The 17,739-nt window shown below is 38.4% G+C and overlaps 1 protein-coding gene across 2 annotated transcripts in view; it reads left to right on the top strand.

The window, feature by feature from the left end:
• Positions 1 to 8,763, top strand: part of rnf150a (ring finger protein 150a) — an 81,636-nt gene extending 72,873 nt beyond the window's left edge. For both annotated transcript variants that reach the window (XM_007897650.2, XM_042339198.1), the window contains exon 8: positions 7,311 to 8,763. In XM_007897650.2, the coding sequence (XP_007895841.1) occupies positions 7,311 to 7,429 (119 nt within the window). In that variant the 3' untranslated portion in view covers positions 7,430 to 8,763. The remainder of the gene's footprint in view (positions 1 to 7,310) is intronic.
• Positions 8,764 to 17,739: the final 8,976 nt, after the last annotated feature.

Genomic DNA, 17,739 nt, shown 5'->3' with positions numbered 1-17,739 from the left:
TTGACATCCTATCATGATTGCACAGGGGTGGAGTATTTGTAGCGGGATGAAGGACATGTTGCTCTTTCGGTTTAAATTTCAGTGTAGTTGCATCACCGTCTTGTGGTACTAACTAATTCTAATTGTTACCTCATGCTAACAAGATTGGGAACCAAATGCTCATCTTAAAAAATACATCAATATTGAGCATGAATTGAGAAAGCCACAAATACTGCCTTACTAACTGTCTGGAATTCTTTGAGGTAAATAGTATATGAGGACTACTAGTAAATATAATTTACATTCACCTACAAAATATGCTGTCACTATACAGTAAATCCTGTTATTTCAACATGAAAGACATTATACAAAATGCCTTGATTATTATCATGTCTTGATTTTCAGAAGTCTACATGTGAGATTTTTCTTTAAAAAGTAATGCTCATGGAATTGTTGACTAGTTAGTTGGCAGGATTGAAATCTGTCTTGACAATAGGAAGCACCAAGTAATCATCAGTTGGTGGGGGGATTCTTTCTATGAGGTGAGGAAGCCATTGACCAGCAAAGTTCCCAAGTGTTGCAGTCTCTTCTTGGTGCCCTGCTGTTCACATTGATTTAGGGAACCCGATAGAAATAGCTGACTTTTAGATGAAATTGTAAACAAAGGTTAGCATAATTAAATCAAAGTTTACAATCAGATAAATACTCATTGACAGTCTTTCATTGTGCTTGAAGGCTTCATGAACTCACACTTTTGAATTTATAGCACACGAGAAAAAAGGATCCACTAAAAGCTTACTTACATTTGAGACATCCAAACAGAAATTTAAGGGAAAGGCAGAGAGGCACAAGGGAGGAGAGTCGTATGACTGAATAAATACATCCTTTGTAATTGAATTATATGCTTCTTTAAAAAAACAGCATCATGGGTTTAGATTGCACTTGATAACCATCTCTGTGCTTTGGGTGTCTGAAGATATTTGGAAATCAGCTCTTAAGTTTCTTTGATTGAACTCTCTTCCAGGTAGAAGCTCATTCCAGGAAGAGACCTTTTTACCGAAGTATTCTGTGACGGTTGACGTAAGGAATGCCTTACGTCGCATGACACTGTTTCTGATACCAACAAAAAACATTAGCAAAGTGTCCAATCATAAAATAAAAATCTCGAAAGTTTAGTGTGGCGTAGCTATTTTTAAAAAGTTCACGCTCAATCTAACCATCCTATTGTACTATCCAATAGATATTATTAATCTAGTCTGATTTTAGAGAATCTCTGGATCTTTATGAAGATTTTTGAATACATTGATAATTTAAATGTGATTGTTTGTTCAAAACACTAATCACATATGTGGATGTTCTGAATATCTTTCTTGCAATTTTGGACAGAACATGATCATCTTATATTGGCGGGCACTACCATGAGTATTAGCTCTCAGAATTTTGCTCTGTTTGCCCAAGCTCCAAATATAACTTCAAAATAACCCTTTTGCTATTCCTTCTTCCTATATCCTCATGGTTGTTGATCTTCCTTCACTCCCCCACCCCCACGTGATCTTTTTCTGCTACCATCTCAATATTGTCATTGCTAAGCCTAGATCTATTTAGTTTTCTTTACTATTTTTAATTCTTGCTTCATCTTCATGTCCCTTGCTCTTCACACTGGTGTCTGTTAGATCATCGTTTAATTCCAAAGAATTAGATTATTTTCAAAATTAAAAGCTGTGAAGCTGTAAATGCATATTCTGACAAACAATACAGCTAGATGCGTACACAGACAAAGAATGCAGACAAATTCTATAAACTCCAGCAGGAGGCTAATGGAGAACATGTTTGCCTTGACCAATTGCTAATTTTTACAAAATATATATACATAATTATTCCTACACAGTTTTGATCCTTTATATTTCCTTTTGCTTTTATTTCTACAGAAGCATTGCAACTGAGAACCAACTGGAAATGAATGGTGTAAAAATTGTCAGGCTTTGACATAAGATAAATGAGATTATAATCGGAATAAAATGAGCAAAATGAAAAAATTAAGTATTTTAGGAAATGTGTCCAAATATTTGGTTACATTTCCAAAATGCTCATGATTTATAAAAATAAATGGTTTTTTTTCCCCCGGATTGCCTCCAAGTGATATGTTTCATCATGAATTAATTGCTCAATTAGACAGACGGAGTCTGTTGAGGGAGGTGAAGTAAGCCTATGGCACAGTGTTTATATAATCACCAAAGAATCCATTGAATGAAATCACTGATAATTGTGCATTATTAGGCTTGGAATCAGTATGCCTTTTGAAGCAGTTTCATCACTCGACAAGATTAAAATTGAAAAATGTCTGAATAAAGAATAGGAAACATCTGTGCCAGTATCTAGATGTTATAACTAAAAATCATTGAATCTATGCACAAAGTTCAAACCTAGAATGCAAAAACTGTAAATCTCTTACTGGGGGTTTAAAGTGAATTTCTTTCTACTTTTAATCGATCAATGGTATGAATCACCCAGCCTGAATCACTCAGTACAAGCATATCAATGTGCTGCTGCAATCGTAACCTCTAAACAATGTCTCCATGTCCCAGCTCTTTCATTTCCTACAAAATACACAGTCAATCCACTTCACAGTATGTTCTGTGAAACATTTTGAGACATCTAACAACGTGATACGGCACTATATGCAAGTATTATGATGAGTGGACCTATTGCTGCTCAGAGCTAGATTGACAAATTAGTTCAAAGTTTTAATACTATAGTTATTTCACTTAGATTAGTCACCATCTGATATTAGAAACCACTTCTCTTCCAAATCTTAACTTGTAACCCAAAATCCAGAGATACAAGATTAAACTGCAACAGTTGGAGCTCTTGCTAATACCCTTAGATTCATAGAATTTAAAGTTCCAAAGTTGACCAATATAGCATGCTATCCAATAAAAGTGGAGAGAGCATGCCTAGGAAGCAGTGTCACACTTATTAGGGAAACACTATTGTCACTGTGTATACCACAGTATACATCCTATTTATGCTTTGAATAACATTGAGATTGAGCATCAGTCTTTTCTCTACCACCACTCCTTGTATGAACCTCTTCTATCTGGCTTTCACCTCGCCCAAAATCGCAACAATCTTGGACAAAGTCAGACAGCATCCTCTCTGCCTATGACAAAGGCTCCTCGTGCCAAATTTTTCTCCTCTACCTCCTCAGTGTTTTCAATACTGTTGAACATTCCATCCTCCTCCACTGTCTGTCTTTCCGAACTAAACCTCTGCACTCTTGGAGATATTTCCTAAATAAATCTCTGCACGTTTCTGTCCACTCTCTAGAGTTGTCACCGGCCTCCAACAGTTTCTCCTCAGTCACATTGGTGTTCAAAGGACTCTGTACACTCTTTTTCCTCATCTTCATGCTCCATCTTTGTGATATCATCCACACTCTGCTTTACCCACAGATGACACCCAACACTATAGATCTGCCTTTAGCCTCTCCTTTAAGCCTTTTGCCAGGTTCTGACCAATTCCATTTCTGCAACATTGTCTGCCTCCACCATTATTTCACCCTCAATACAACTGAAATCTTCCTCGATACATTTGTCCCCTCCAGTCTTGACTTTTCCAATGCTATGATCATTTGCCTCCCAAGTCTGTCTTCACAAGATCCAGATCATTGAGAATTCTGCAGCCCACATTTTATCTTGCACTAGGCTCCACAAGCCCATCACTCTCAACTTTGTCTGGCTCCATTGGCTTCCTCTCTCCCAGCAGATTGACTTTAAGAACCTCATCCTTGTATTAATTCCTATCTGTGTGATCTTCTGAAACTACTCTCCCACCCACTCCCTCCACTCTACCAACAGCTTAATGAACCTTTCCCTCCACCCCATCATCAAGGGGGAATATTCAGTTACCTTCCTTACCCTCTGGAACACCCTTTTGAAACCCATCTACCTTATTCCCTCCCACTCTGCTTTCAAAATTCATCCAAAAACCATATTTATTTGACTGCTCCTTCAGCCACCTCCTTCCTGCACCCTCCCCCATCCGCCTTCCAGCTTGGGTCTCTACTCTGTTGTAAACACTGAGACATTTTCCCCTCATGAAAGACACTATATAACTGCAAATTGCTGTTTCCTGCCAGACAAGGGCCATCAGTATTATAGTTGCACAAGCACAGTGTTTATGAATGCATTGTGTCATTGATGTTTGATGTAGACAAAAAATTGGTTGATTCAGCTTTGAAGTGAGTAATTGCTCCAGGTCTGAACACTGCATCCCATTTTCACTGGTACTGGGGTGATAATCTCTGTGGATTGGCCTCTTCTAGTTATATATGATTACACGTACATAGCCATGAGTAAATTCCTCTGAAGCTAAATGTCAGTGCTACTTGAAGTAGAGTAAAATTGATTTTTGTGGATTGCTGCAGTCAAATTTCAAAGAATTATGCGGACAGAGGGAGCTTGTGAAATTTACCCTGAAGTGCATTCATGTGATATTTTGGGGGATAAAATATGTATTATGCCTTTTGTCTGCCCTTCAGTCCAGTTCATTAACTGTTTGGTTGTAGCACAGTTCCTAGCATTCCATTCCATTCTAGATGCTAAGATTTTCAAGGAATTTATCGGCATAATTTATTGCAAATTCAGAAAAATCTTATATTCTATTGTGCTCAATGTTTTGTAACTTGGACATGGGTCACCTAATGTGCCATTATTTCACAGAAGCCAGTCCAAGAAAATGCCCAATGTAGCTTTGCAAAATGATGGAGCTGTAACTTCTGAATTGCTAGGTGCCAGATAATATATGAAAGGGGGAACACCAATACTCTTTAGGGTGAGTGTTCAGTTGGGCACAGATATTAGAAAAACCTGCTCTAGAAACAGTTCCAAAGTTGTCAAATTGGAATACTGATACTGAAACTGAATTTTTCATAAAGTGTAATTCAGTTACAGGATTTGTTTATTTTCTCTTATCCCCACCAGTCAAGTGCCTTGAGACATTTTGGCGATGTGGTAAGGTGCTAAATCAAATGAAAGGATTATTATTATCCAACATCAGTGTCTTGTTGGAAATGTCAAACTAAGACCAACAAGTGATTGATACAGTTCTGTAACACAAAGAGAAAACACAACTTGTTTCTTATGGGTAACGTGTATGCCTCTGTACAATATTTTCTCTCTCCTTGTGTCATATTTGCCATTCCGAACCAACAAGATATGGAAAATTGCTTTAACACACATTGTTTTATTGGCCAGTAGCATCTATGAGATGGGCTTTAATAAATTATTTTCTGTTCTCTTTATCCTCTTTCCCCGACCCCAACACTCACCACCACCTTCATTATGGGAAGAGCATGGAAACCTAGAGTACTGTGTTCAGTTCTGGGTACCACACTTTAGAAAGGATGTCATTGAAGAGGGTTCAAAGGAGATTTACCAAGATGGTACCAGAAATGAGGGGCTTCAGTTATCAGGAGAGGCTAGAGAAGCTAGGATTATTAGCAGAGAAGGTTAAGAGGAGACTTAATAGAAGTTTTTAAAATTATGATGGGATTCGATAGGGTGAACAAGGAGAAACTTTCCACTGGCGGGTGGGTCAGTAACCCGAGGGCACCGATTTAAAATAGTTGTTAAAAGAAAGAGAGGTGAGGAGAAATTTTTTCACAGAGGGAGTTGTTTGGATCTGGAATGCATTGCCTGAAAGGATGGTGGAAGTCAATTCGATAACAACTTTTAAGAGAGAAGTAGATAATTATTTGGGGAGGACAAGTTTGCAGGGCTATGGGGAGAGAATGGGGGAGTAGGTTTGACTTGGATAGCTCTTTTCAAAGAGCCAGCACAGACGCGATGGGCCCAATGGCCTCCTTCTGTGCTGTATGATTCTATGATTCATAGATGTTACATTGATTCCTCCATTATCCCCACCAGTCAGAGCTTAGATCTGGAACCTGTGCTTAACTATTTCTTGGTGGCAGAACTCCTTTTGAGGCTCCAGCTTGCCACCAGCATAATTTTTATCCTTGAAGTATGTAGTCCAGGCTGACGCCCTAATGCAGTGCTGGGGGTGTGCTGCATTATTGGAGATGCCTCCTTTGGATGAAACCGGATTAAACCAAGGTTCCATCTACTTGCACAGATGAACATTAAATGTCTTAATGCACTATTTGGAGAAGGGAGTTTTCCCCAGTACTCGGCCTAACAATCCTCCAAATAAAATTGGTCATTCACTTCATCGTTGTTTGTGGAAGATTGCTGTGGGCAAATTGCCATTCACCTGCAAAATACACAGTCACTACACTTTACAGTGTATACTGTAAAGCCCTTTGAGGCATCTTCCTAACATGAAAGCTGGTAGATCAAATGTAAGGGCATTATTATTTCTTTATGGTAACTGCAATAGGTCATGTTCTTTATCTTGTATCAGGATGCTCTGGTCTGTGTGCCAAACTGCATTTATAACTAATCATTGCTACTCTGCTTACTTTCCACATCTACATCTGGTCATAGCCTTGAAACTTGTATTGGTCATAACATTAAGACTATAATCTTAAAAATTATGGTTGCACAGAATTTTACAAAATTTTGAGACAGCAGTCTTAAGGCTAAGACCGTCAAAATTTTCAGGGATCCTCCAATCTCCACGCACACATGTACTTCCGACCTGATGCGGAGGGACCCCATCTAACTTGTATTTTCCTTACATAACATGGAGTCTAAAGCCAATTGTAGTGCCACCACTACTGTCTCATGTTAGATCAGGAATTGGATCTGGGACCTTCCTGATACTCATACCACGTTAAGCTTGGACCCACAGTGCATCCCTTGGTGAGTTAACCATCTTGGCAAAGATTACATGGAGATTTGGGGACCGAATGCCAATGGTCACTCCCTGCCACTGTTACACAGTAGCGAGTTACAACCAGTGAAGTGGACAAAAAGGTCAGATACCTTTTCCCTGCTTTCCTCTTGGAAAGGAATGGAATTATGTGGAAGGAAAAAAATAAGTGAAATGCAATAGCACTTTAGACGAACTTTGGTTCACACCTATTTTTTTCACCATGCTGGCTATATTTCTATAATGCATTTGTTCATTTTCGGGCAAGAAGCATTTTAGAAATCATTATAGTCACAAATTGGCAGTGCAGTTCATTTCAACCAGGTAGTAAACAGTCACGTGTAATTTTGCTTATAATTCAAAGAGTACATTTGTCAGCATTCGTGGAGTAAAATATTTGTGGTTGTTCAATTAATGTGGGTTTACGCTTCTGTGTATTTGAAAGCATAAATGCCAATTATGCAAAATAAATTCACTCTTTTGTTATTTGTTTAAAGATGATGAAGAACGAGTTGTGAGTAGTGATTCCGACACCTCATTGATTCTCGCTGTTGAAGTTGGACTTTCTGACGTGGAACTCTCCACCGACCAGGACTGCGAAGAAGTGAAATCATGAAAGGAGATGAACTTTATATCTCTCTTTCTCTCTCTGGATTTGGACCAGGCCAAGCTCACAGAGTGACTGCAACAAATATTCAATGCACTCAAAATTGGGATGTTTGTGAGAGCAATAGCGACAATCGTTTACTCTTCCTAGACACAGCTTCTTTAGCATTGATGTCCATCTTCACCATGAGGAACCTGCAAGCTTATCTCTTGCCCATTCCTATATAAAAAAAAACTTCTTTAACCGACCTACAATACATGAAAAAATTTGCAATTTGTGTGTTTTTTTGCTTTATCCCTATAGTCATCTTTACAAATGTATGTTTTTTTTCCTCTCTTTTTGTTAGTTTTTGTGACTGGCCCCAGCCTTTTCAAGAGTTTGTTCCTAAAGCATTTCCAGTTTTTGTATTAAAAGGACAGATCCTTGGAATCACTGCCTCAATATTATAACATACAGTCGGTGCATCTAAGTTATGAACTGAATCGGCTTCCAATTCCTGAACCCGCAGTGAAATATTAACCGTTTGTGTGGTGAGCTTTCACAAAATGTTTTGATTTAAAAAAGAAAGAAAATCAGAGCAGTCAGCTTGCAGGTGCTGAAAAGACTTCCAAAAGTTCATCTGCCATCGCTAACATATCGTAGCTTACAGAAGAGCTAGCAGATGTATTATGTAGAGATGTTGATGCAGTGTGCGCCGACAGGAATTGAGACACAGTGAATGTTCCAGAAACAGCAAGCTTGCACTCTGTAAGGATCAATTGTAGACTGAGTTGCGTCCATATGTGTGCGTGAGGTTCGTGTTTGGCATTTTCCACCCTTCTGTTTACCCTCCCCTTCAGTATGTGGCATTGTGGTCATTAATGTACATGCCTGAAAAGAAGAATCACAAGCATTGTATACACATCAATTTTTAAGTGATGGAAATCTAAATTATTTTAACAGAATCGCTCAATACCAATCACCTTCAACCAAAACTGCACAAAAAGCTGTATTTTAAACCAGCTGTCTGCATTGAAATATTACATGAATTCAAATTTCTAAAGTTGATATCTGTTCTAACAACATTTTATTGTTCAGTGAAAGCATGTGAAAGTATATTTGAATTACAGTATCATCATGCTATCCTTCAGTCTATCGCACGTCTTCTCGGAAACACTACAGGAAGTATTCAGGAAATTAGGAGAGTGCTATAGCTTTTCTTCAGATAGATGCTTCCTCCCCTAAAAGGACCCCTTTGTGCACTAGCCTGGGTTGGAAAGGTTTTATACTCTCTCCAGGTGGGAAAGAAGACTATCACAAAGATACTTTTAACAGGAGCTGTATATTAAAACAAATTGGAACTACTGTACTGTACTCGTCATTTATGTAGCTTCTTTAATTGACTCTTTCAGGAGTTAGCGTTTCAAATAATTACCTTAAAATCTTGGAACAATTGTAACATTGAAGAATAAAATAAGGTCCTATGTCAGTTATGGAACATTATTTTTAAGAATGGTGTGAACTTGTTACATGCGAGTGCTATAATCACTGGAGTCCTGTACCGAGCGAGACACCTGGGTTTGATTCCCGACAGGGCGAAATGTTGGGCACGTTTCCTTACTCCACACACTTCTGTTTATGTAGCAGTAAGTAGGAACCTGGTTGTTAGTCGATTGGCCGATCAATTTTCCTGGGATAATAATCCTTTTTTAAAAAAAAATTATAATTTGGGCACTCAATCTACGACTGCTTGTGGGACACTGCTGTGCACAATTGGCTGCCGCGTTTCACCCACAAATATACAGTCAATTCACTTTACAGTATATTCTGTGAAGCGCTTTGAGTCGTCCAGAAGACATGGAAAGAGTTATATAAGATGCAAGGATTAGTATTATTACATGCACAAGGGTCATGTTGTTATCATCCAGGGACTTAGAGACAGCTGAGGTTGCTTTTCATTTGGTGTGGAAAGAAATAGTCACGCATAATTTGGGCTAAAATCGATTGGAATGGGGGCACTACAAACATTTAGTCATGCTGGTGATAAATTCTAACAACAGTTACGCTATAAATTAAGAATCCAGTTGACTCAGTTATAGAAGCGATTTACTGTTTGTTAGTGGCATATTAAAGATACATTTTAAAGTTATTTTTTCCCCTCCCCTCACGAGGAAGGTTGAAGTTTAAATGTGTAAATTATTGGTGAATGATGTACTGTAGATCACACTTCATTCTTCTTACAAATGATCAAATTTACAGAGTAACCATGAAGGTTGTGTGCAATATTGATGCTACTTTTATGAAGCTTTATTCTTGAATGTGTTTTAAACCTCCACATACAGGCCATGGGGATGAGCAGTTTCTCCTTCAAGAAAATTGAGTCTTGATGACGCATGATATTTTCGCTCCACTCTACCCTGCTCAAGGCTATTACGACTGATTTCTTCTGTTTTTTGGTGTTATTAACTCTCGTCTTTCAGCACCAGGGAGAATAATCTGATTTGCCAGTTATTAAAGAAAAAAAATAATTTTTTTACATAGTGCCTGATCACTTTGAAACTTCTAAAAGTGCATGTATTCACTTTCAAGTGTATTGACTTTTTAAAACTTTCTCTTGCTGTAAACTGTTTAAAATTATCCTCTGTAGTCACTGTGTGTTTAGAAAAGGTTTTCAAAATGCTTGGTCTTCAGGCCCAGTCAGTTTCTGGCTTTAAAACTTGCCTTAATTGCCACAGATTTAGATGTGTATCCAACTAAATGTGCATTCTTAGGACTAGTGTCCCACACCCCTGATAGGAGTAAAGCAACTGACAAAGCCTCACCCTCAGGACATTCCTCAACGATTCCTTTACAACGAGCCACCTTGCACTGTTCTCATTCCTAGCTCTGCTCCCAGCCCAAGCCCCAGCTGTTTTTAATTTTAAAATGCTTTAAGATTTAGAAAAGGCTTTCCCACCCCTCTTGAAAGGTTCAGGCCATCCATGAAGGGAATTTTAGTGTCAAATTTAAGTTTGTAGCTAGCTTGAATGCAATGAATATATTTACTGGAAAAATAATGTAACTTGTAGTATATAATTTAGTCGAGTCATTCGTTCATTTTAAGAGGGTTCACTTTCCCCAGTAGAAGAACATGTTCACCTCTCCAGGTGCTTCTTAATATTGATCAATAGCTACTTACTTTATTATCTGCTAATTGGTGAAAGTTAGGACTTTTCCCTAAAGACTCCTTTACAAAACTACCAAAATATACCTGTAAGATTACTTCACTGGGGATCCAAAATGTATTTGTCCCTTCCTGCTTACAGCTATTGTTTAGGGAGGTGTCGATTTCTGTCACTTTGTAACTAAAATATTTTTTATAAAATCCAATGATATCAAAGATTTGCGTGAGACTTTCAAGCTTTGGAGCCTAAACAAAAATCTCACGTTTTGTATCACAGGATCAGATGAAGAATGCCCTTTGGCTTGTTGTATCTCTCCTTCCAGGATACCCACCAGTGACTTGGCTTCAACTTCCCTTCCCGGTAATCTGTTACAGTTGTTAATTACTCTTTAGGTAAAGAAGTCTTTGCTGCCACATCCGAACATATTGTCCTGGGTTTACTTTCTCAATCCCATGTAAAAACGTATAGAAGCTTCCCTCTGAATGTCTCTTTTCAAGGCTGGAGAGCACTAGGGTTGTCTAATCATTGCTTACAGCTTATTGCTCAGCTGTCTTACATCACGAAAACCAAAGTGGTCTGCAATACTCCAGGGCAGCCTGACTGGAGCACTGTACAGCATGCATTTGACTTCTAGGGATCTGAGCTCAACTAATTTGGTAATATAGCCCAGCATCTTGTTTGTCTTGTTTATTACTTCCTCACATTGTTTTGACATGGAGAGTGATGAGTTGACTTAACATTCCTAGATCTCTTTCAGCTTCACCCTTGGCAAGTTCTGTCCCATTCATGCAGCCTGTGTGCCTCCTATTTTATTTCCTTGATGCGGTATCTTATTAAATTTGATTTGCCAGTCAGCAGCCTATGGGTATACTCTATCATGCCCTCGATACGCAGTGAATCAGTTTTTGAAGAAGTCATTCTTCATTAAGGTGTTGCAATCTCTGCCCCTTATCCCTGGATATGTTGGTCTACCCTGTTAATATTGTGTTATTAATGCAATGCTCCAATGCAGCCCTGGGGTGGGGGTGGGGTGGGGTTGCATTGTCAGAGGTGCCATCCTTCTGATGAGGTGTTAAACTGAGGCCTCATCTACCTGTTCAGGTGGATGTTAAAGATCCCATGGCACTATTCGAAAAGAGTAGGGAGTTTCTTTTTCCTGGTGTCCTGGCCAACAATCCCCCAAATAAAATCAGTCACTCACTCCATGAGTGTTTGTGGGACATTGCTGTACATAACTGGCTGCCGCATTTCGCCCACAAAATATAGTCAATCCACTTTACAATATATCCTATGAAGTGCTTTGAGGTGTCTCAATTATTTGATAGGGTGCTACATCAAATCCAAGGATTATTATTATTTTCTCTTCACAGTACCCTAGTCATTATATGTGGTAATCAGAAAGGCAAGCACTTCAACTGCAACCATACAATCCACATGTAGCAATGTGACAGATCTATAACTATCGCATAAGCAACATATTTCCTTTTTTTTGAGTGGTGTAGATTTGAGGCTATGGAAGAGTGAAATGGATAATGTAGTGTCTGTATATTTGCTGAATGCACTTAACCGTATATGTCCTGTCTCCTATTTAAACGTTTTGTAAAACTGCCCTATGTCTAACAGTTCTTGACTATTTTCCCCTTGCAAGCCTCAATCTCCGCTAGTGCAAAGGGCATTACCAGAGATTTTAGTGTGGTAGTGATAAACCACAAGCTTTAACTTAAAACTGCAGATCCATCAATCATTCACTCTCATTGAAATATGCCTGGACAAAATTTAAAAGCCTTGATGAGAAACCAACATGGAATTACTGCATAGCACGGAATACGTTCATTCAGCTCAACTAATCTGTACTGGTGATTATATTCCACAGGAGCACCCAAGCCTCCTCTTGTATATTCCTTATTCCCCTCTTTCTCGTGTATGTGTTCACCTAAATTCATTTAGGTTTGGCACCAATAGCCAATCTCTGGAATAAGCGTTTCCCAATTTACTGTTGGATCCGAGTTGCCAACCTTTGTTTTGGAAGATGTTTGATGGATGCATTTTCTTGGATAAGGAGTACGTTCTGACTGGTCACTGAAACTCCAGAGGGTAATCTTAGGACTAGCAAATCAGGCACTAGCATCTTGTAGATGTTCCCTGCTTTCTTCACTCTTTTCCTTCCAGTCCCTCATATGGTTCACAACCACTGCATCCATTCTGCACCTGTGACTTTGTGACTTCCTTTTAGGTTTTGTGATTTCTACCACAGATTCCTCTGTGGTATATCTTCCAATGAAAACTGACATTTTTTCAGCCCCCCCCCCCACCCCCCCACACAACCCCCTCAAAAAAAGCTGTGTTCTAATTTGTGCTTTTTTCTTTCTATTTCTCGGTTCTTGCCACTTTTCTCTCTACTGAATTTTGTCTTGCGCTTTCTTTTAAGATCACCGGCAAGTCAAGGAATAGACTGCCGTAATAAATTGAAAAATGTGTTTGGCAATTATAATTCTGGCTGAACTATCTTGAGACTAACTTTAAAAGCCCTTTTTAAATAATTCCAACATAATGCTTGGAACAGCTAGGGATTTCTTTATTATTACAAAAGCACTACCTTAAAGTAGACAGCGAGTCCTTAATGTTTCTCAGTTTGCAAAGCACATATTTTATTCAGGGGTTCAATCTAGCTTCCCAAATTGACTGCAACAAACAAGGTCTAACAGAAACAGGAGGACGTTGCTTAGCTCATCAAGTCATTCCATTAGTTTCTTAGATTACGGCAGATCTCCCTCCCCCATTTCCCCCACCATATAAATATCCTAGTTTCTCAAGCAGTCGGTGGCATCCCAACCAGACAGACAGTGCCCTGAGAGTGTGTTCCTTTGTTCAGTCACCTTTGCCAGTTGTCCAGTGCATCTGAAGTTCAGCAAATTCCTCCTGTCCAAACTCCAGTTTCTCACAAAAAGAAACCTGAACACATTAAGATGATTTGCTCACAAAGAATGCTCAGAGCTAACACGTCCTTTCTTCTACCAGGCACTTTGGGCTGTTGGTTTTGTCAGAGGCGAGCGATTTTTACTATGGGTTGTATGGTGGGCATATTGTATGTGGAGGTTCAATTTCAATGAAAGGATGGATTAGATAGACCATTAGGAAGGATTTCTCAACATTTTGCAGAGGTATCAGGTCATCTGTGTGCAATCTTCATTTGCTTTAAACATATCTTTCCACCATAATTGTTTTTGTAATCTTTAAAAACACTAGCAACTTTCCCATTAATTGGTGATAATACTGTGAAACTGTTGTTTGCTGCATTTATTATGTGATTTCCTAACCTCAAATGTTACTCTGATTTGCGTCTTATGATTGTGACAAAGAACCTATCAGAAAACACTATAAATTCCAACCCTGTGCAAAGTTAAACAAAATTCAAGGTCACTACCAATTGAATCTCCCAACATTTTGTGCCTGCAGTTGTTTACAGGTTGTCGAACCACTGGCTCAAAATCTCACCTTCATTTTGGAGATTAGTCTTAAATTCAGTTGTCCACAGTTCTTTTTTGTGTGTTAGAAGAACTGAGTGGGGAAAAAAACAGCTCTCCAAATTAAAACTGAATTTAAAACTGTCTTCTAAAATTCTGCATAATTTTAAATTTTAAGACAATGTTCTTAAGCTCAAAGTCATGAAATTTCAGGCCTTCAGTATCCCCAATATGAACATTGTGTTTCCTTTTGGAACATGGGTTAGTGAATATCCAAAGTTAATGCAAAATAGCAGCATGCATGCATAAATCTTTTGAGATGAGTCATTTTCAAGAATTCTGCATCTTGAATATGACTTCCTAACAACATTTGCTTCCTTTCTAAGTTGCCATCAACGTGATGTATTTGATGTACAGTAGTACTTCCAGCTAGTAACCCAAATAATTTATAAAGTGTTTACTCTGCCCTCGGCAATATCATATGCAGCTCTTCTGAATCATTGTGTCATGTGTATCTAAAATTGGTCACAGTCAAATTGAGACCACACGCAGTGCTGTCTGATAGTATCACTTCAAGTTTTATTGTGAACACAATAACTTTGGAAACATTTCTCTGGGTAGTTCTCCCTTTCAGGCACTGGATCTAATCAATTCACTCTCAAAATATACAGTCAATTCACTTTACAGTACATTCTGTGAAGCACTTTGAAACGTCTCGACAATGTGATAAGACGCTATATCAAATGCAAGGATTATTATTAAATTAAAAATATGCAGCACGTCAAGCGACCAGAACTTTGAAACCATTCAATTATTTTTTCTCAAATGTGGTATAACTTTTTACTATGAAATATTGTTTAGGACAATACGCTTAACAATGCATTGGTTCAGGGCTCCTCTATGCTGCTGCCTACAGTGGTGAGATGTATATTTGCATCATAATTTGAAGAGGCAAGTAACATTGGCCGAGCCAGTTCATTGCTTGACGTTCAGCTGGAGTTTCTCAAACAGGAAAACTTAAGCGAGGGAGGGAAAATAATGGGGAGAGAGGAGGGAAAGAAATTAAGTGTGACGGAGATAAAAGTAGCACTTGTTTTCTTACGCTCATACATCAATCTTAACTGATGAAAGCAAAACCGAATCAAGTATGCCCCAAATTATTTTTTCCCAGAAGCTGAAAGAAGTGTGTAGTTGTATCCCAAAATTGTATTCTGAACCATCTTTTCCTGTTGCATATTGGCCAAGTGCAAATACAAGGATTATCATTCATGTTTCGAAAAGCTCAAATTGTCTCTTTCAGAACAGCTGAACCTATGGGTTTCGTTGACACCTGAGGGGATTGGGGAGGTCATCTCTAGGGTGTATCATTTGCAAATAATGAGGATATATATGTTTGTTGATTCTTAATTGTTTGTATGCAAACATTTCCACACACCTGTTCAATCTGAAAATATCCTTTCTGCATCAGTCAGGGTGAACATTTCTACGAATGTATTTTAAAGTCGGTGTAATGAAATCAGGAGTCTGCAAATGATGAATATGTACCCGTTTATGTCACTGCCATTTACATAGAGAACATTTCTAATTACGTTTAGTAAGTTTTTTTAGGAATAAACACTACAAGCATACAAAGATATTTTACTTGAACATATCAGGATAATAATTATTTCATATGAAGCCATTTTTAATCGTTTGTTTCTGATTACAATACATGATACAAATATACACTCTCAAATTGCCTATGAATTCATTTTGAATGCAAGCTTGTGTTCAGCAGGTTGTAAGAAGACTGTTCACTGTTTCTGTCATGTTAACACCACCGAAAATAACTTGTAAATAGATGTTTCGTATTGATTTCTTTAAATGACATTTCATTTGTCCTGATATTACTGTTTTAATAAATATTTTGACATGTATCATGATATTATATAAAAGTGTCAAGAAGTTACTTTTTTTAAATGTTTTTTTTAAAAACAATCAATTTACTGTAAAAATATTTAAATTTGAGTTACTTACCTGTGCTATGGGTCACCCAAGCAGCATATTACTTAAGAGTTTAGTTTTACAATAATAATCCTTGCATTTTATAGTCTTTGCGACATTTCAAAGCGCTTCACAGAATTATATTGTAAAGTGAATTATACTGTAAAATATTTTGTGGCCAAAACAAATTTCACAAAGGCATTTGCAGAACAGATACCAGGAAGTTTTTCTTTACTCAGAGGATGATTAATAACAGGTTACAGGAAGGGTGGTTGAGAGCAAGACATTGGTCACTATTTAAAAAGCAGCTTGATTCTGTGCTGAGAGGAAGATAGGGTGGGTATTCAAGAGCGTTGCGATCAGATGGGCCTAGGGGCTTTCTTCATCCAAACCAAGCTTTGATTCTGGTTAAACATCACCAGAATGTGTGACACCCAGAGACATAAATACCTCTTGAAGTGGAACAAAAGCTAAATTGCTGTATTTCTGTAATGGGAAAACAATTGCAGAATTTGGCATTTGCTTATTTCCCCCATATCGTGCGCAGGACTCTTTCAGTCATTGAAAGAGTCGTCCACAGTATCAGTCCAAGGGCAAAGTATAAGAATGATTGATGTTAAACAGCGGCAAACAAGCTGAATTATGTTCCTGTTCGCTATCAAGAATGCACTACAGTATTAATCAATTACAAATAGGAAATGTTAGTTACTTTGTAATGTTCACAATTGCTTTGTATCTTTCTGTCCAATGGCCCTTGACAAACCAGCCAGTCTAGCTCAAACAGCAAGTCTTGGAGAGGCAGACCAGCCACTGTGGGCAGGGATTCTTCCCACTCATCTATTAATTCTGCAAGCCAAAGCAAGCAGTGGGAAGCTTGCGATATAGTATCTGCAATGACAAGCTGCAAAGCTTTATTTAGCTGGTTGAACTGTGGTAGTGCCCCAATACACCCCCCGAATGTTGCCTCTTAACCTGTGCCTAGTACTTTCTGGGATAAGATAAGCAGTATGTGTCCTCTGGGGAGAAGTGTGCCCTTCATTCCAGACACATGGAAATTTTCATGCAACTGTGGAACACTGCCTGGTTTGGATACTCGTAAGATAGTGATGGGTTAATGGGCGTGTTAGTCACCCAACTGACCAAAAAAAGTTCTGAGTGATTTAACATAAGAGCCCATTGAGTCCGCTCCACCATTGTATTAATTAGATCATAGATGATCTGCAATTTAACACCATCTCCCTGCCCTCTCACCATATCCCTTGGGATCCCTTAAATACTTCAATTTCACAGCTATCTCTGCAGTTTTCTCTGTTTCCATTCATCCGGTTTCTCTCAATCCAGGGTCCATTAAGATATGCTAAAGTTACTCTCTGTGGCCAAAGTTCTCTGTTACTCTTAACAGAACCATGATGCTTTTACTCATTCATTTGCAATAAAGTATTAATACAGGTGGTTTGTCTTGCATAACTGGAGATGATTCCCCTTTGACACAGTTCGCTTGCTTGCTGTGTGCTGGTTTAGTCCTCAGATAAACAACAATCCAGTCAGAAAAGGCCCATCACTTTCTCTGTGTTTCTTTTCAAGGTTTTCTGTGAAGTGTGTGCAAGTGTTAGGCCAAGCAGCATAAAAGTTACTTGGTGAGCATCTACACCAAGGACACATTTTTAGTTTGCCTTTTTCCTGGATGGATTCCAGTGCCTGCAAGAAAACATGTTGAAAATTGTGGATT

The sequence above is a fragment of the Callorhinchus milii genome, unplaced genomic scaffold (genome assembly GCF_018977255.1).
Source record: "Callorhinchus milii isolate IMCB2004 unplaced genomic scaffold, IMCB_Cmil_1.0 Scaffold1, whole genome shotgun sequence".
NCBI lineage: Eukaryota > Metazoa > Chordata > Chondrichthyes > Chimaeriformes > Callorhinchidae > Callorhinchus > Callorhinchus milii.
This window is presented reverse-complemented; position numbering and strand designations above follow the sequence as displayed.